This window comes from Oncorhynchus keta, chromosome 5 (genome assembly GCF_023373465.1).
Source record: "Oncorhynchus keta strain PuntledgeMale-10-30-2019 chromosome 5, Oket_V2, whole genome shotgun sequence".
NCBI classification, from domain to species: domain Eukaryota; kingdom Metazoa; phylum Chordata; class Actinopteri; order Salmoniformes; family Salmonidae; genus Oncorhynchus; species Oncorhynchus keta.
The window spans coordinates 13,975,620-13,996,148 of NC_068425.1; the positions used below are offsets into that span (position 1 = coordinate 13,975,620).

At 42.6% G+C, this 20,529-nt stretch overlaps 1 protein-coding gene across 1 annotated transcript; it reads right to left on the reverse strand.

Annotated features, from left to right (window-relative positions):
- Positions 1–356: 356 nt before the first annotated feature.
- On the reverse strand, positions 357–19,924 carry LOC118365303 (ubiquitin carboxyl-terminal hydrolase 31). The gene is made up of 16 exons (XM_035747409.2): positions 18,426–19,924; positions 18,129–18,260; positions 16,849–16,943; positions 16,652–16,744; positions 15,164–15,299; positions 14,292–14,439; positions 13,952–14,132; positions 12,284–12,395; positions 10,039–10,133; positions 9,028–9,105; positions 6,807–6,936; positions 6,165–6,284; positions 5,656–5,881; positions 5,369–5,527; positions 5,013–5,168; positions 357–4,828 (listed from the first exon to the last, which is right to left on the reverse strand). Exons 1-16 carry the CDS (start codon positions 18,987–18,989, stop codon positions 3,360–3,362), a joined length of 3,894 nt encoding a protein of 1,297 aa, XP_035603302.1. The 5' UTR covers positions 18,990–19,924; the 3' UTR covers positions 357–3,359.
- Positions 19,925–20,529: the final 605 nt, after the last annotated feature.

The window sequence follows — 20,529 nt, forward strand, 5'->3', positions numbered from 1 at the left end:
ATGAATCAAATTCCAGATGACTGATTAATGACATGGAATTTATACTATCTAATTAGCTACCACTATGTCAGATGTCCTAGACCAGGGTTCCCCAAACCTGTTTCGGAAGATCTACCATCCTGTAGGTTTTCCCTCCAACCCTCATCTAGCACACCTGATTCTAATAATCAGCTGATTGATAAGCAGAATCGAGTTACAACTGGGGTTGAAGCAGAAACCTACACGGAGGTTAGCTCTCCAGGAACAGGGTTGGAGAGCCCTGCCCTAGACACATATATACTCTAGTAGTCTATGCCACAACAGGTGTCTTTATGGCAACTACAAGACCAAAAGTGTTCTTTACATTTAAAAAAAAAAAACACTCCCGTTGTTTAATAATGACATTCATCCATTAACTGACATGCCTTTCATACCTAAATCTAACAGCTCATAGAACAGTGAAATGAGAGCAGAGTGCACAGGCAACACATGAGATGACTGAGCTAGTCAGTCTGTAGTGTTAATAATGAAGTCCTTGCTGGTGAACAAGAGGGCAAAGAGAAGACTGATAACCTGCTCTTTAAAAAGAGAGCACCCTTTGAACACATACTCCAGCATATTGGAAAAACAACAGACACAATGAAAATGAATGTAAAAAAATACATTTAAAAAAAGGTAGAGACAATCCCTTAAAACAATCACAAGACTAAATCAATTTAGTGTAAACTTAAGTTAGAAAACAAGACAAATACAAAATGTTCGGCATCTTAAAGAGTTTGGGCCACATCCGTTTCTCAATGTGGTAACATTCTCGCATGTAAAAAAAAAAAAGAAAAGTGTAATGAAAACCCTAAAACATAAGTGTGCAATTAAAGCAATGGAAGTCACTAACCATGCTCTCCATTGCTGGCATTTGGAAGATAGGATATATTGTACATTTACTCTCTGGTTCACATAGCAACAATCTATTGCATAGTTAAGGACATGCATGCGTTAGAGTTATCATGCAATACTGCTTTCCACAGTGTTGAAATGGTTGTTTCCATCGATTGACAACAGTGGCACAACCATATACTTAAAAGCCAAAAAGGATAATATTGTTGCAGGCATCTGATTTCACTAATAAAATATATATTCAAAGATGGGCCAAAATAACAAAGCTTTGTGAAAGATGTGGTTCTATGTATTCGTAACATGGCAACAGGGTAACCAAACTGGTTTGGAACCCGGGTCACCAGTGAGACTCAAGCTCATGATAAACTAGAGCTTAGGCCAAGACATTAAATCTGGAAGTCAACACAAGCCTTCAGAAGGGTAAACTACAAAGCAGGATCATGGAGTTAGCCAGCAAACTTGTATAAATATTCTGATATCTTTCTACAAAATAAAAAGTTGCCCATTTTAAATGTATGCTCTTATTTATTTAATTAACCATAAAATCAATAGTTATTTCTGGTTGCTTATCAAAGTTAGCTGGCTAACTCATTGATTCTGCTTTGTGGTATACCCCCTCAGGTCAAGGCAAAGTAATTCAGTGAACTAGAGCTGCTATTCGTTCAAAAGCCCACCATTTCAACAGTGTTTGTAGCAGCAGCTCACTTAATGACAGCGTAGCCATGGGCAACAATAACAAGTGACAGGTTGTCAGACTGTGCTGAATCCCTAAACAATCATTAATGTTAATAGTTCATATGTAACAGTGGGGGTTTTCACTTTCAGGCAAACTGTCGCTATAGGCAGCAAAATGTCTCCAATTGGGTTTAATATTAAACTTGGTGCAGTAGGTTAGAGACAGCAAATCTCAAGACCCTGGAGAAACTTGGTCTCTTACATTGTCAGCAAGTGAAATATGAAATATTACAAAATATGCCATTTCAGTAGAAGGGTATCTGAAGATTTCAATATGTTACAACCAGACCAGCAAGAAGGTTTACCCTGGTATTTCGAATCATAATTAAAGTTATCGTATAAGGTAAGACTGATGAACAGTCTTGAGGACGATTGCATGAACAGTTGAGAACTATTGCACTGAAGGGCTTGGGCATGGTAGATTACCAAATGGGTTACAGCAAGACACAGGAAGAGTTCAGTAACAGGTCAAAACTACAGCTACAAAATCTTTGCAGATATGGGGGTGGCACCAGATCTGACTGAAATGACTCGTCAAACTATCATTCAACCAAGGAGAACATCCCCATGCAGGGCCTGACAGTTGTACAGTTACGTAGATACGCTTCAAGTAAACAGCAAAGAATAGTAAAACGGTTCAGTGCAGTGTGCATTATTTAGATTGAATTGACTTCATCTGAAGACCGGACAAAGGCAAATAAGCACAAATGTTCAACTTAAATGAGCGGTTATGGATTTTATCAGTACTATACAGCAGCCTCTGTTTGCTATTCCATACATCCTCTCATGAGGTACGACAGGTTGAGGTGCTGCCGGGACTGGTAACACCTAGATCAGGGGTAGGCAACTAGATTCAGCCGCGGATGGTTGGGGGGGGCATAATTAGAATCATTTGTACACTGCAAATTGACCACAACTAAGGCCAAAAAAACCTAATTGTTCGCAAATACAATCATTTCATCTCTTGATCACATCTCTTTTTTTTAATCCAAGAAAATACTTGGGAACAGAGTTCCTAAACTAAACACCTTTTTTTAACCAAAAACTTAATTCCCAAAATACATACATATATATTTGTTTATACTACAAACTTTGGGTAGTCCCACAACACCCCCCCCCCAAAAAAAATCACTTCTTGGGCGGTTTCGCACCACAGGACGCCTGTTGCCGACCCGACATAGAATCATTTTTTTATATTTCAGAACCTCAGCATTTTAAATATTTCAAAACAGTGCCAGTATTGCCCTTTGAACAGCACCAGGTGTAGAAAAGGAGTAACATTTTAGACTACTCCACAAACTATCTTAAGACTAGTGTATCCTTAACAGCCTTAAATGTCAAGTCCCAGACCCGTTACTCTAGTTTCACGTGACCTTTTTAAACCATGTAAATGTATTACATAAACATTTACAGTAATAGATGTTTTGTTTACTAAGTTACTGTATAGCGTTGTTCTGGAGAAAAATATTCCATACTGTATTTACAAAGTGCTATCTTAAAACATTCCTATTGAGTTGTGTACAGTAGTATACTAATACCATACTTTGCCAAAGGCAATGATTTGGTTCCATGACAGGATAGAAAGGCGCTTTTGATCATTTACATCTTGCTTATGAAAAGAAAAATACAAGTACATATATATATATATATATTATATACTCTCTCAATCTATATATATTTATATCTTAGGCACATGGAGAAAAAAAATTGCTGCGTACATAAAACAATGAGACTGCTATCGATATATGATGTCATTGAGGCTTCTGTGTTGGGCGTGCAGAAGATTGCATGGCAGAAAGCTTTCTGGAGGACGCCTGCTTCTCAAGAGGCTTTTTCCCATTGGGGGGAGAATAAAGACTGGATTCAGAAGTGGAAGACTTGGATTTGCCTATAATAGGTAACAGAGAGCGTCTGACTGGGGTGGAGGGCTTGGAGGACTCCTTTACCTCAGTGACAACCTCGTTCACATGATGCTCTGAGGCATTGGCCGACCCATCCTCCTCCTGAACGCTCAGCCTGGCTGTCCTCTCAGAGGCCTTCTTGGCCAGGATGCTGGTCTTACCCAGATCGGCCGACCGGCGGGACTCTCTCTGGCGCAGGGCGTTCTTGAAGAACGACAAGCCCTTGTCCTCTGACTTGTTGCTGTGCCTAGGGTCCCTGCAGGAGACACTGGGGGAGCGCAGGCTGGTGACAGAGGAGCTGCTGATGGAACTCCGCAAAAACCTCTCTGGACGGACCCCCTCTGCAGCAGTCTTGGTGGGGGTCCTGGCTGAAGCGTTGCTGCCCCAGCGTGGTCGATCAACCAGAGGGCTTACCAACCCTGAGTCCCGACTGCAGCTCCTCTCCAGCAGCTTCTTCCGACCAGCGGTGGTCTTCTCAAGGCCAGAGGCACTCTTCTTTACGGTGGGGGAGGGGGAAGCGGAGGACTGCGGCGTGGAGATGCGCTGCTTGCGCTGGGGGGTTCCAGCTGCTGAGTCAGAACCCTTGGAAGACAAAAACTCTTTCTTTTTGGACGGGGTCCTGGTGGGCGTAGCGGTGCTGCTGCTGGTGGTCTTGTCTTTAGAGTTGGTCACCTTGGGGCCCTTCACCACAGGGCTGGAAGACATTTGGGATGTAGAGGATTTGGGGGTGGAGAACGAACACTGGCGCTTCTTGGAGTTTCTCTCTGGCTCAGACTTTGTGGAACCCTTTTTGGACCCGGCGCTCTCTAACTTCGGGGCAGATCCGGAGGTGCTGCTCTTGCGTTTCTGCTCTTTCGACAGGGGGGCTTGTGCATTTTGGTCCAGGGCTGTTATTTGGTTGTTGTTGTCCGTCGGGTCACTCTTGGAGCTCTTCTTATCGGCCGGCGTGGGGGCCCTGCAGTAGACTTCGTCTAGGATCTTCCTGCCATGGTCCTGGTCGGTGCTGTTCCCCTCCATCATGGCCAAGGGGGCCCTGCCACCAGGGTAGCGCTCGTGCCGGCTGTAGCTACCGAAGCAAGATGTGGATACCTTGTCATCACAGGCCTCTCCCCTCTCTCCTATCCTCTCCAAGGGGGGAGAGGAGCGTGAGTCCAGGGAGAAGCGTGAAGGGGAGTTAGACCTCATATGGAGCTTGGCAGAGAGGGACCAGGAGGGCTTCATGCTGTTCTCACTGAAGGCCAGAGGACTGGCAATGGATGATCTGGAAGACAAGCTCTGACGCTGGATGCTCCGAACAAAGGGACGGGTCGAAAATCCACCTAAATAGATACAAATAAATGAGTTTACACTAATGCACTAGACTCAATGAAAGGATAATAGAATGCCCTCTTTTCTCAACTGGGCATAGTAACAGCTCCTGTAAGGTTAGAAATAATTAGCTAAAAGAGGGGGAGAGGAGGGCAAAAGAGCTGAAGAAAGACAGAGAAACCTAGTGTATCTCACCGTCATCTTCGCTGCGGTCCCCTGTGGTGAACTCCACCGACTCGCCCAGTGAGGCTAGAGAGGTGCGTCTGGAGGAGGCCCCGGAAGCCAGGCTGGCTGGCCTGCTGCCTTGGAGACGGTTCACCCAGTGGTCACACAGAGATGAGCTGGTGGAGCCTGGCACAGATAGACACGACAATCAACCCCTCAGGTCTCTCAAAGATAACCAATATGTTGATGCTACTGTCCAACTAAGAGTGTTAAGTGACCGTTTTAATGTCACTTAATGGCATTTCTCCTGTAGCACCACGTAATACACCATCTTAACGAAACATTAGTGTCAGGAAAATCCCACACTCCAAGAAGTCACCACTGACCTGCTACGGAGCTGTTGGCGGACCAGGAGGGGATCGTGTTCCTCCTCTGGTAGAACAAGATGTAGGCCGTCTGCTGACACACATCATCATCAGCGACGGGCTGAACCTCACTGTCGTCAAAGCAGTACCACTGGCCGTCAACAGAGTTCTTACAGTAAGCTGGGGGTTAGAAGAACAAGAGATTTAGGGTGATGGTGAAGAAACTGTCAGAATGTAGTGTTATTTTCTTATCCATCTACCTCCAGTCAGTGACTACTACCACCTTATTGCTAAACCACCGGTCTTACCTGTGTAGTGGCCTCCATGCATGTTTCCGTGGTGATTGCAGACGGCGTACAGGTCGTACAGGTAGTCGTCAGGGTTACGCCCAAGGCCGTAGGGTCGTCTCCATGGTGACCAGTGAGAGGGCAGGCTCCAGCTGCTCTGGGACCTCTTCACCATGTGAGGAGCCATGTCCATGCCAAGCAGAGGGAACCGCACCATGTTCTGCATCTTCACCCTCCTGTCAGCCTCCTACAGGACACAGCAGTAAACACAGTACCCAGTCAACTGAACTGGCGCTACAACGGCCTCTTCGACAGGCAGGAAGGAGATGGGTCACCGGGTAAGACTGAGTGGCAGTGACTGAACATGGACAAGACAGAACAAGCAACACTGACTGAAGGCAAACCAAGAATAGGAACCAGTCGGGCCGCCCAAAGCATGAGAAACTACTGTTACTAAAAATAAAACAGGAATTATTGGACAATTTTCAGTGGGGGAATTTGAGGGGGTGCTGAATGTTGTGTTGCAGTACCTGTCTGAACCTCTTGAGGTGCAGTATGAGCACATCAGGCAGGGTCCACAGGCTGAGCTTGATGTGGCCTTGCTGCAGCTGCTTGCAGTGGGGGCAGCGCCAGGCATCATCTGGGGCCAGCTGGAACAGAGACAGCCCACCCATGCGCACACGCACACGCACACACACACACATCAAGGAAAATCTCTCCACCGCAGTGCTTTTAAATCAGTCTCACTCACAGAGGGAATTCAGGACTACTGTACTCCATGTTTTCACAGCACCCTCATTTCTGTGATCAGTGCCAGTTCTTAAACTGACCACCTCCAGCCTCTGCTAACCACAGTGTATATTCAGTCTATCTGGTGTCCTTCCAGACAGAGAGAAGCCATTATAAAAATGCTGTATTTCAAACCTAGAATTAGGGGCAGAATATCCAGCACCCTCAGCATTTCAACCAAATTAAAGGCTATTGGATGTTCAGCTGTGGAATAATAAACAAACCCTCTGGTAAGAAGAGAATATTCCTTTTTCCTGGTCTCTTTTCTTGTTTAAATACATACAACAGCATCGACAGACATTGTGTGTGTGGCCTTGTGATACCAACACAATGTGCGTGTGTGACCTTGTGGTACCAACACAATGGGTGCACTCCAGTGTTACCTGCTCCTCTTTGGTGTAGAGCTGGAGGCACTGAGCGAGGGTGCAGGCCTGGGGCTGATGGTGTTGCTCTCTGTGCAGATACACACTCTCAGCATCAGGGATGTACTCTTCCTCATTGAGCCCAAACAGACTTCATGGAAGGGGAGGGGAATCACAGTCAGCCAATCAATCACTCAACACACTGCCTCCTATCCTAACAAACAATACTAAATCTGACACTTCCCAATAAGTGGGTATTGCTTAGGTAGTCTAATACTTAAGGATTTCATTCCTTTATGTTATCCTGTCTCCAAATGTCTAAAGGCACCAGCATGCTTCCCAGCCGAAACAATTCCTAAGAGTTTGTGCATACATTATGAAGGCATTATGTGACATTTCTGTTCATTTTGTAATTCGGTATGGGTTTTTTCGGCTGTTCGGGCACATTAGCCAAACTGAGCCAAAGTCGGTAGGCGAAGTCTACACCCCTTCGTTGGTGATTGGTCAACAATAATGATTCTTCAATAGAGCCTTTGTCATTCAACGAGAGACGGCTTGCTTTCATGCACATTTTTTTATTCAAAAATGAATACTGCACCAGACATCTTAGTTAAATGTAAAATTGTACGACTATGCAAAAACATCAAAATTAATGACAGATTTCTTGAGTCATCTTCGATTCATTCGGACTATTACGTGTAAGTTTATACTAGCTACGGCATCTCAAAATGGACAAACAGTACTATTGCCGTTTTTTTTTCATATTTAACAAGAAGGTATTTTAAGAAAGTATGCAAGCACACTCGTTCGGTTTGCCAAGCCGGTTTCGGTAAGGCGCCCGCCGAACTGAGCATGCAGACTTTTGCCTTAAAGCAAAAACAAACATCATCAAACAATCTATTTTATTGAATATTTGGTGGCTTTAAGGGATGTGCATTTGAAATTATTTCACTATTCGAATATCCGGATAGTCAAAATACATACGTTTTAAAGAAAAATGTGGACCTGGGAGGGCATAGACCCACCCACTTCGGAGCCAGGCCAAGTTTCCAATCAGAATGAGTTTGTCCCCGACAAAAGGGCTTTATTAGAGACAAATAACTCCTTAGTTTCATCAGCTGTCCAGGTGGCTGGTCTCAGACGATCCAGCAGGTGAAAAAGCCGTATGTGGAGGTCCCGGGCTGGCATGGTTACACTTGGTCTGTGGTTGTGAGGCCAGTTGGACGTACTGCCAAATTCTCTAAAACAACAATGGATGCGGCTTATAGCGGAGAAATTAACATTCAACTCTCTAGCAACAGCTCTGGGGGACATTCTTGCAGTCAGTATGCCAGTTGCACGCTCCCTCAAAATGTGAGATATCTGTGGCGTTGTCTTGTGGCAAAGTTTAGAGTGGTCTTTTATTTTCCCCAGCACAAGGTGCACCTGTGTAATGATCACACTGTGCACAACATTTGAGAGAAATAAGCTTTTTGTTTATATAAAACATTTCTGGGATCTTTCATTTGAGCTCATTAAACATGGGACCAACAATTTACATGTTGCGTTTATATTTTTGTCCAGTATAGATTTTTTCCAAAAGTTATGAGGTCCAAAATGTACCGCTTCGTAGGAATGACCCAGCTAATTTAGTTAGCCAGCTAGCGAGGCTACTTAAGGCAGCAGTGCCCCCCAAGTCATTGTCTACAACAACTCCATTCAAATTAAACAACAGCCTACCTGTTGGTTGATCATTGTAGCCTACTTAATTTCCTTAAATTGGAATTCCATTTGGCATTGATTAAAAATCTTGAACTTCACTTGGTACACATGGAGCCTTTGATGGTAGTGCGGCTTTGATTGACCGACAATAACAAGCGACACTCGTGAAAAGTGTGAAGGCTACCGGTACGCCTTAAAAAAAATAAAAAATGGGAGCGCACTCATAACTGTTGTTTTATTAAAATGTCTAATGTTATGGTCTGTCCTTGTATGTCGCAATGTCACATAGGCTAGGCCTATTTTAATGAAAAGGCTATCTGTCTAAAATGTAATTATTTTAAATGAATACCCTCGCAAGTAATCTAATACTAACGGCCATTTGGATATTCTAATAATCGTCCCCATCCTTAGTGGCTTTATAGGGATCATTTATGGGCCTGTATTTCCCTGCAGGATAAATCTCACCACAAACGCCCAGAAACAAGGTGTTTATCAAAGAGATGCAGAGCACCAGCAATATTGTTGTGCAGCGTTCACTCACTAATCCTTGGTCTCTTTGTCCCACTCCACCACTATCTTGACGTGCGGCGGTCCCCCCTGGCCACAGGACTTGTATGCTCTGCCAAGGAAATATTATGTTGAGGAGAAACGAGAATAAGCCAGCTTCACAACTTAAACACATATCAACCAACAAGCTGTATTCCTCTCATCTTCAAAACACTACAAATCTAAGTGAATTGGATGTACATTACCCGTGGGGCTGTCTTTTTGCCTGCTGTACACATATCTATCCAGCTTTTTAGTGTGTGTACTGTGTGACTAACTCCCATTCTAGTCAACAAACTTCCATTCTATTCAATTGAATGAGCAACTGGGATAAACTATAAACCAAACCTGCTGAGCAAGTAATGTGTGAAGTAACAGATACCAAAACATGTAAAGGCACGCCATTTAACTGTTCTGGTGACATCAGAGCATCTGATCTGGCATTCAAGTGTGGTTTGAGGATTACAAGGAGGCAGTAAACTATAAACAAAATTGTGAACTGGTGAGAGGTTGTTGTGTTCAGTAGGAAGAAAACATTTTGAAAAAGGGGAGATACTACCCGAACACAAATTATATTTTTTTGGAGAAAAACATTTTGCTGTGTGCCCTACTGAACATGACCCTGGTTGAGAGCTACAGTTGAATGATATTATAAAATATGCCATTTAGCAGACACTTTTATCCAAATCGACTTACCGTCAAGCGTGCATACATTTTTTTTTTTTTACATACAGATGTGCTTTCTCAAATTGATCACTCTGTTGTCGCAGAGAATTTTCATGCACAATGCAAAATGCAAACTTATTGCATTTGAGGTTTAATGAAAAATGTATCAACCCCTAGAAAAATGTCCATTAATTAAGATCCACATAATATAGAAACTGGTCAAATGAAGATATCACATCTATATTGGTGGTCCTGGGAATCGAACACACTATCCTGGAGTTGCAAGTGCCGTGATCTACCAACTGAGCTACAGAGGACCAGGAATAACAAGGAGACTGACCTTTCCACTGTTGGGTGACAGAGAGGCTGCTCCTCTTGGGGCAGGAGGTACGTGATGCCAACCACACCAACCACTCGTAGGCTGAAGGGCCCCACCTGCAGATAATACCAGGACTTTAGTTACTCACAATCCCTATTCCCACCACCGGACTGCTACGTATAGACATGTTGCCATGGCCGTGCTTTTCAAACCAGACCAACAGCATTCTATCCAATGAGGCAACTTAAACGTCTAACAAGCCCTTACATGAGAATCAACTGTTTATTTATTTAGAGTCTAAGACATTGGCGGATAGGGGATGCTAAACTGATATGGAATTGTTTTAAGATGGTCATACTCGATTTTGAATTTTAGGACACTTAGGTACAAAAAAAATATATAAAAAATGTCTTTACTACTAAGGCCCATTATCAGCAACCATCACTCCTGTGTTCCAATGGCACGTTGTGTTAGCTAATCGAAGTTTATAATTTTAAAAGGCTAATTAATCATAAGAAAACCCTTTTGCAATTATGTTAGCACAGCTGAAAACTGATTATAGAAGCAATAAAACTGGCCTTCTTTAGACTAGTTGAGTATCTGAAGCATCAGCATTTGTGGCCAGAAACAAAGAACTTTCTTCTGAAACTCATCAGTCTATTCTTGTTCTGACAAATGAAGGGTCTTCCATGCGAGAAATTGCCAAGAAACTGAAGATCTCGTACAACGCTGTGTACTACTCCCTTCACTGAACAGCGCAAACTAGCCCTAACCAGAATAGAAAGAGGAGTGGGAGGCCCCGGTGCACAACTGCGCAAGAGGAAAAGTACATTAGAGTGTCTAGTTTGAGAAAAAGACGCCTCACAAGCCCTCAAATGGGAGCTTCATTAAATAGTATCCGCAAAACACCAGTCTCAATGTCAACAGTGAAGAGGTGACTCCGGGATGCTAGCCGTCTAGGCAGAGTTGCAAAGAAAAAAATCATATTTCAGACTGGCCAATTGAAAGAAAAGATTAAGATGGGCAAAACACAGACACTGGGCAGAGGAAGATTGGAAAAAAGTGTTACGGAAAGACAAATCTAAGTTTGAGGTGTTTGGATCACAAAGAACATTAGTGAGACACAGAGAAAAATGAAAAGATGCTGGAAGAGTGCTTGATGTCATCTGTCAAGCATGGTGGAGGCAATGTGATGGTTTGGGTGTGATTTGGTGGTGGTAAAGTGGGATATTTGTACAGGGTAAAAGGGATCTTGACGAAGGCTATCACTCCATTTTGCAACGCCATGGCATACCTTGAGGACGGCGTTTAATTGGAGCCAATTTCCTCCTACAACAGGACAATGACCCAAAGCCCAGCTCCAAACTATGCAAGAACTATTTAGGGAAGAAGCAGTCAGCTGGTATTCGGTCTATAATGGAGTAGCCAGCAGTCACCGGATCTCAACCCTATTGAGCTGTTGTGGGAGCAGCTTGACCGTATGGTACGTAAGAAGTGCCCATCAAGCCAATCCAACTTGTGGGAGGTGCTTCAGGAAGCATGGGGTGAAATCTCTTCAGATTACCTCAACAAATTTACAACTTGAATGCCAAAGGTCTGCAAGACTGTAATTGCTGCAAATTGAGGATTCTTTGACGAAAACAAAGAACAGAATTATTATTTCAAATAAAAATCATTATTTATAACATGTCAACGTCTTGACTATATTTCCTATTCAACGAATTTAATGTATGTTTTCATGGAAAACAAGGAAAAGTGACCCAAACTTTTGAACAGTTAGTGTATATATTTTTTTACACAGATTTAACGCTTTTTTGGGTAGCACAAAACTACCTTCATGCTTCCATTAGTTTTTTAAAACCGATACCGGTTATCTTCAGATGAGTCCTGAGACACTTGTGGGGGTCATAGAGCAAAATTGAGTTTGTGAGAGTCTTACCTTTGCATAGAGTGGTCATAATAGTTTCTAGGACAAACTGTTCAGATGCTACAGACGTTTTCGTGAGAAGTACGATTTTTGCGATGTCTCATGGTCTGAGAGGCATCCAATGCAAAAAAAAAACATCTCTAGCTTAAACTGAGATTTTGATTGGGATTTTTTGTTATGTAATTTATCGAATCTAGGGGGTTAAATGCAGTAAACCAGAGTGCCTACAAAGTGAAAGCCTGCACAGTTAATTCAGACTTTAGCCATTTCATTTAAAAAAAAATGTTTTACCTGCATTCTGTGGGGTTGTTTCCATTCCATTCACTATCCTCCACCCACCTGAATGTAAACTCCTGGCCTGAGCAGATGATGCATCTTCTCCAGGATCTCCTTCTGCAGGATATCCCAGGTCACAGTGCGATCCATGTACAGTACAAATGGAAGACCAAACCTGGAACAGAGGGCATGATATTCTCCTGTTAAGGTATACTTGGGAGTCTGGGGGCAGTATTGAGTAGCTTGGATGAGTAAGAAGCACAGAGTAAACTGCCTGCAACTCAGTCCCAGAAGCTAAGATATGCATAGTATTAGTATATTTGGATAGAAAACACTATGAAGTTTCTAAAACTGTTTGAATTATGTTTGAGTATAACAGAACTCATATAGCAGGCAAAAACCTGAGAAAAAAATCTAACCCGGAAGTGGGAATTTTGGGGTTTGTAGTTTTTCAACTCATTGCCTATTGAATATACAGTGTCTATTGGGTCATATTGCACTTCCTAAGGCTTCCACTAGATGTCAACAGTCTTTAGAACATTGTTCGAAGTTTCTACTGTGGAAGAGGGGGGAATGGGAGCTGAATGAGTCAGAGGTCTGCCAGAGTGGCATGAGCTGGTCACGCGCGTTCACGTGAGAGTTAGCTTGCGTTCCAATACATTTCTGAAGACAAAGGAATTCTCCGGTTGGAACATTGAAGATTTATGTTAAAAACATCCTAAAGATTGATTCTATACATCGTTTGACATGTTTCTACGGACTGTAACGGAACTTTTGGACTTTATCTGCTCTCGCCTCATGAATTTGGATTACTGGGCTAAACGCGAACAAAAAGGAGGTATTTGGACATAAATGGACTATCGCACCAAATCAAACATTTATTGTGGAACTGGGATTCCTGGGAGTGCATTCTGATGAAGATAATTATAATGCTATTTCTGACTTATGTTGACTTCACAACATGGCGGATATCTGTATTGCTTGTTTTGTTGTCTGAGCGCTGTACTCAGATGGTGTGCTTTTTCGGTAAAGCTTTTTTGAAATCTGACACAGCGGTTGCATTAAGGAGAAGTCCATTGCATAACACTTGTATTTTCATCAACATTTATGATGAGTATTTCTGTAAATTGATGTGGCTCTCTGCAAAATCACAGAATGTTTTGGAACTACTGAACATAACGCACCAATGTAAACTCAGATTTTTGGATATAAATATGAACTTTATCAAACAAAACATACATGTATTGTGTAACATGAAGTCCTATGAGTGTCATCTGATGAAACTCAAAGGTTAGTGATTAATTTCATCTCAATTTCTGCTTTTTGTGATTCCTCTCTTTGGCTGGAGAAATGGCTGTGCTTTTCTGTGACTAGGTGCAGACCTAACATAATCGTTTGATGTGCTTTCGTCGTAAAGCATTTTTTTAAATCGGACACTGTGGTGGGATTAACAACATGTTTATCTTTAAAATGGTGTAAAATACCTCCATGTTTGAGGAATTTTAATTCTGAGATTTCTGTTGTTTTGAATATGGCGCCCTTTCACTGGCTGTTGGGCTAAGATCCCGCTAACGGGATCAATATGATGTCTCATGCATAAGAGGTGTAATATAACAAATATAATTTGACCTGCATGGTGTAACGGTTTCAGAGGACAGTGGGCTGTAGTACCCATAGAAATACAATACCAACATTTCAGTCAATATTATTAATATTACATCTCTATAGTACCTCCTCCCTTGGTGACCGGTGCAGGCTCGGTTACAGATAAGCAGGATCATCTTGTCGACCCCCGTGTTCTTATTGGCTGACGCAGTGGCAGGATTCACAGCTCCTTGCATGAAAGATGGAGTCCTGCTCATCTCACTCCCAAACTTTAAGTTGTTCTGGTTCAGGTTGGCAAGGAGACTCCCTGGATTTCAAATCCCAATTGGTCAGTGATAGTCAATAGTTCAATATACATTATACAAAATGCATGACAAGTACACTACCAAAAAAAACTTTAATTGAGAAATGCACAAAACGTATTGAATAATGTGATATCAACAGTAGATGAATAGTGAAGAGGTACCTCTCTTGGTTCTAATGTTCTCTAGTCTGAAGGTCTCAGGCGTCTCAAAGGCAAAGATGGAGTCGCTCTCCTGAATGATATCGAGATCGTCGTCGTCATCACAGAAGGAGCGATGGAAACCGTCATAGTACATCTCCGTCAAAACAAACTGAATCAAGAGGGACGCGGAGATGGCCAAAACAAGTCAATACGCTGCTGCCATTTAGTCAACACTGAAACCTTTAATTCAGATACGATGGTGAAACAGATTAGAGTTAGGCCATGCCCATTTCAGTGAATGAATTACAGAATATAAATAAACAACATCAATATTCTCTTCAGTGTATAGGCCTACTACCTCTTCTGCAAATACAGAACAATGGTAAATATGGAAGGCTACACACTATGACTGAAAACCTCCTACCTTTCTCCTGGAGTCCTTGCCCTATCCCTCAATCATGACAACTTTTCTTATTCTGACCAGGATGTCACACACACTAGTGTTCTGCTTAATGTAATCCAATGACCGTTTCAACCACATCAAACCCAAGGCATCAGTTCTGTTGTTCTGGGATACAATGGGCTCTGTTCGAGTGATCCCTTCATCCTGATTAGAGGCTATGATGCACTAGCCTAATAGTACTTACAACAACACTGTAAAGCAGCTATTAGTACTGACATGAGCACACCTGCTGGTACAATCAGTCTAGTACCCAGGGATGAATCATTAAAGGACAAAGTAAGCCTAAGTAGGGTACTCCTTTACTGTTCTTTTCAGATAACAATCCTTAGAAGCTAGGTACCACCAGAAAATAAAGCATTCAAGTTCACTTCTGTATGTATGTAACAGAGCTGAGGCTGCTAGGGATAAGAAAACAGGAAGGAAGCAGCACCTGGTCCTGGGGGATCTTGGTCTCACGTGACACAGCATCTCGGAGTCTGGACACAGTACTGTTCAGGGGCACGGCCACGCCGATCCTCATACAGTGAGAGTACTTCCCCTGGTAGACCACTGTCACATACAGAGGCCTGGGAAGAGAGAGGAAACATGGGAATGACAGGGAACAAATATTGGCACCATATAAGGAATTACAAAACACCAGATAAAAACCACTGACAAAGGCCAGGAAATAACAGAATGGACAAACTCAACTTTTGCCAAATTAAACACAATTAAGTCCAATAATCAACCTCCTAGGAAAGGACACGTTTCCACCTCCTCTAGTAATGCTGCTACAACACTGTCTGGAGACCGCTAATTTATAATTACTCTGTGAGAGCACTGAGCAGGATTTTTCTGGTGACTGTGTGGATCAGTGCTACTCTAAGCTGACACTAAGAACTCAGCCAGCAGGCACAGCAACGCAGCTCTTTCGGGAGTTCAGTTTGAGATACCCCACAGTCTGAAGAACCCTCATTTTTAAGATGGTTGCCCATTTCAGAGTTTCTCTGTCATTTGAACTTCAGTTATGTGGGATCGGTCTTAACATCAGCTATGGCCAGAAACAGTGGCATAACAGGCTTAGCAGAACATTTTTATTCAGATAAATAAACTAGATGCTTCAGACTAGTGAGAACTGATAACCCAAAGTTGAGTAACAGAATTGTGTTCCTGGGAGAAGGACGAAGTAGTAGTGAAGCCAGAGCGGTGAGCCACTGAGCCTTGGTCTGGAGGACCATTATTCTGTCATCAATCAGATGACAGCCAGAGGACTAATGGGACATCATATCTCCTAATTTCACCTCATTCTTCCCATCTTTAATAATGCATGGACAGCAATGAATTTAGTGGCTTAAAAAAAGATTCTGCATCGAACAGGCGCTCTCTCCTTGATGTGACAGTATAACACCATTGTAAAAATAGCATCACTGTATCATGAGGACAAAAAAAAGGCCATGCATGTCCCAGGTACCTCCGTCGTTTAGGAGCATTATGAATCGTCAGCTGAGTGAGCATAAAGGTGGTTTTGACTGCTAGGCACAAATAATGAAACTCAAAATACTTCAACTATGACAGAGAAGAACTCAACATATTTCTAAAAAGTCATAGGCCTACATCTTTATTTTTAGATTTAAAAGTAAGTCCATTTCCCTTTTTTACTTTAGCCATTTAGTGTTTTCTGGGCATGTAGCCCTTAAATTGACTTTAGAAATAGAATAGTCATGTAATTACTGGCTTGGTTTGGTCTGCAGATATATGCCATTTTGGAGACTTTGGCCCCAAACGACATTCCTTCTTATTTACTTTGCTTCCGCATCCCTGGGAAATTGAAATGAACCGCAGTCTCAAATAGTCTCAAGATGTATATTTCAACACTTGTCAACAGTCTTGTTCCTCCCATCAGACCCAATGATGGAACACAGCAGAGGTGTGTACTCACCTTGTGTGAGGTAAGAGGATGGGCAGGGAGATGCAGAGGAAAGGATCAAAGGTGTTGCTCTGTTTTTGGCAATGCGGGCAGGTGAGCGACGACCTGTTGGTAAGAAAGGGAACTCATTTGTCTCTGAAGAAGTCATGAGGAATAAACAGAATGGAGAATATAAAACTCTTCAGGGGTAAGCATCAAATAAGACCTACCTGTACTGGGCCTGAAATAGCTCTTGCACAAATGAACCGGTTGAGAGCGGAAGAGAAGGCCCCTCTAGGCCCCCATCATCCTCTTCCACTGGTGGCTAATAGGACAAAACAGAGTGTATGAGCTCCTACTGCATATTTGACCATTTAGAATATTGAGGCTGTATTCTATTCACTGGGTCAATGAGCATCCAAAGCCGTCTGAAAGACATCGAAAGGATAAGAGACCAAAATACAAATAAAACTACCTGTGACGCTGCGGCTCCTCTGACTTATCCTCAAGGAACTATGAGCATTTAACAAGGCAGGCTAATCAACAAAGCTCTGTGGGGTCTATACAGGTCACGTCTCTCACTCTGCATGTCTAAAGTCTTCTTCATGCTTCGGTTCAGGCTGGCACCTAAGGTGATCCAAATGAATGTGCTCGCATACTCCCTTAAAAGACCTTTGCTTGAAAAATGAGAAAGTGACAATAGTACCGTTTGTCCATTTAAGACACCGTAGCCAGTATAAACTTCCTCAACATAGTCAGAATTAATCTAAGATAACTCAAGAAATCTGTCATAAATTTTTACGTTTTTTGCAGAGAAGATCTAAGTCGCACAATTTTACTTTTCACGGGAACAAATTTTGAATGAAGGCGATTTGAGATGACAAACTCTACATTGAATAATCCCTACTGTTGACCAATCACCAACAAAGGAGCGTAGACTTAGGCTACACATTATGGCTTGCCTCTAGATATAACATCAGCACGAACAGCTGAAAAATCCTTGCCTAAGACCAAAACAAACAAAATGTCACCATAATATATGCACAAACTGTTCCAAACTGTTTCAGATGGGAAACAATCCAGGAAGGGGACACAGAACACCATCACTTCCTGTTCATTCTCCCACAGGAGATGAATCCGTCAGCACACCGTAAAGTAGGGAAGTGAGCTCTCTCTCCTAATTTGTTTGTCCCAGTGCTCTGGAAGATTGATGCCTGATAAGGGGCTCTGTGTTCAGAAATGGGTTAGGTCGGTAAATCTGCCCTGCAGGATGCCAGGCCCTTACCACTCAAATGTTATTCCGTTTGGAATGTCTGAATGAGTCTTCAAAGGACATCAGAATTAGCCAGCCACCTCGTCCACTCAGACTGCTGACTCACCTCAGGTACAGCTCCATTCACTGCTAGCTCGAGGTCACATCACTGTCTCGTTGTGCTAACCTGGCCACTACCACCGTTCCTGAAGTTGCATTAGTAGGCCCTAACTCTATGATGCGCAAACAAAAGTTTACCTTAATGGAAGGCCTGTTGTTGGGATGGTTGTTGAGGTCTTCATGTACCCTGTCCAGAAGCCAGAGCAGAAACTCCTGAGCGTCATGCTGAGCATTGCCTTTATACTGCAAAGCGCTCTTTGAGACGGCATTCTGCAACAAACAGCAACACTGCTTGAAAATTCTGGTCATCGCCTAGTCTCAGAAGTATGATGTAGCCTAAATGTATTTGACCATTTCAAAGACGTGTAAGTATAGGGCCAAATGCAGTTCTGTGAGAGAAGCAGTCCTGCTTTATGATACATTGTACCAACTTACTTTGAACTCCCTGCTGTGCTGTGGGGTGTATTCAAATGTCCACAGGGCCCGGACCAGTCCAGACAACTGCTCTGTCACCTCGCCTCTGTCATGAGGGCCCTTCCTCCCCAAATGCACACCGTTTGTCTTCGGTTTCTCCTTCTCCTCATCCGTTTCCTCGACTCCCCTGTATTGTTCCAGTGCCAAATACTCAGCAAAGAGTTCAGTGTTACTCAGGCACTGGAGGATGGCATTCATGAAACAAGTGTTACCATGGTTTTTGAGACCAGACACTCCAGGGACCTTCTCTCCGAGGAAACGGTCACTATCATCCAAAGCTGGTGAATCTTTGCCTCCCGTTTTGAATAATGTGAAACCCCCATCGTCTTTGTCACCTTCAATAGCATGCCCGTCTGATCCAAAATGGGACAAGGTTGACAGGGTCCTGAGGACTCTGCCCATAAAACTACCCACGGAGCGCACAGAGCTTCGTCTGAAGAGTTTCTTGCTGAAGCTACCAGATTTCTTCTCTTTAGTCATGGCTTTACTAGACATGATTGCCTGATTTGTTGGGCACCCCCTCATGCAATAAATTTCTAAATACAATCTTTCCTGTGAGGAATGAGCTGAGCTATCAAGCAAACTAACTTTCAGCTGTCTCGTGCTACATCTTAATTGGGAAGTCAAGTTACATCTCAACCCATCAACTAGCTAGATGGCTAACAGTAGCTTGCTGGGATATATTTCCCATACTAGGAGTAACGTTATAGTATTGACTACCATTAAATATGAGTCAACACATTTTCAAAGACAAGCGTTATGTTGACCTAATTGGATAGCTAACCTTAGCGTGTCAGCTAACACAAGAACAGCAACTATCCATAGCTAGCTAGTTAGCTAAATTGGCTAGCTAGCTTGCAAACTATCCATTAATCCATCTTAAGTAATTAAATTGAGTAAAATACACAAATTACAATAAACTGTCGGAATGCATTTGTATATGCTAAACAAGTCAGTGTATTCGCTGACGTTCATGCAAATCGTTTCTTGTAGCTAGCTGATTGTTTTTATAGTTAGCATTTGAACATTAGCTGCTAGCCACTGCATAAGAGTCCCTTGCGCAGAAGTGTCCTTCCATCCCATCCGAAAATAAAAATGTAGTTACCAAGCAGAGACGTTTAATTCCGTGTCCTTGGTTAATTTGAGTGGGATTGTAAAATGTCCTATGCTTTCCAAGCTGAAATGTTCTCCAAAATCCAATGTTCCATTGCAACAGAGTCAGTTCTTCACACTTTCAGCTACAAAAACACGGACACTGCAGGACAGCAGAGAAACAGCTGACGTAACAGAGTCAACGCCAAAATACATATGGGGAGAGAGGGGTTCCACTGTGCCTTTTTTTCCTTCTTCCATAAATCAAACGTTTTGTATCTCAAAACGTGTACTATTGAATAATAAATTAAATGTTGTTGTTTCTTCAAATGTAGGCCTATCCATAATCTTGCAGTTGACAATTAATGAAATACTTCCTGATGGGGGGTTGTAAGTATGAGGGGGTTGGGTCTCCTATAGTACAGGGTGGGGCCCTATGATAATGGGGTTAATGAAATCTGAGAGGTGGTATTTTTCAGTTCCCACTCAGATCCAGTCTGACATCAAGTTGGTCTACTGGTATTTTAATGCACCACAACATACAAAATGTACAACAAATATAGGATGGTGAAATCAATCTGTGACTGCCACGTCTTGGCTAAATGGCCTCACCATATAGCCTCCATCATACAGTGATGGATTTAGCTTTATTGAATTTTATGTAACCTATCGCATACACATATTAGCCCATCAAAATACAACATTTAGCTCCATAATCTACTAAAACGCAAAACACAGAGACATAGTAAAACGATATATATTTTAGATTGATGTTAGAGGAAAGAGAATCAGTCTGATGAGGGAATCAGCAGTCAAGGTCACCAGCGTAAAACCAATTTTAATTTGAGTCTTCATTGTGCCCGCCTCCTACTCCTTACCCACCAATCAGCATGTCTTCTGTCATATAACACAGAACGAAATTATCCTAATGTAATTGGTATATAACCTACTTTCAGACATCCGACACAATGTC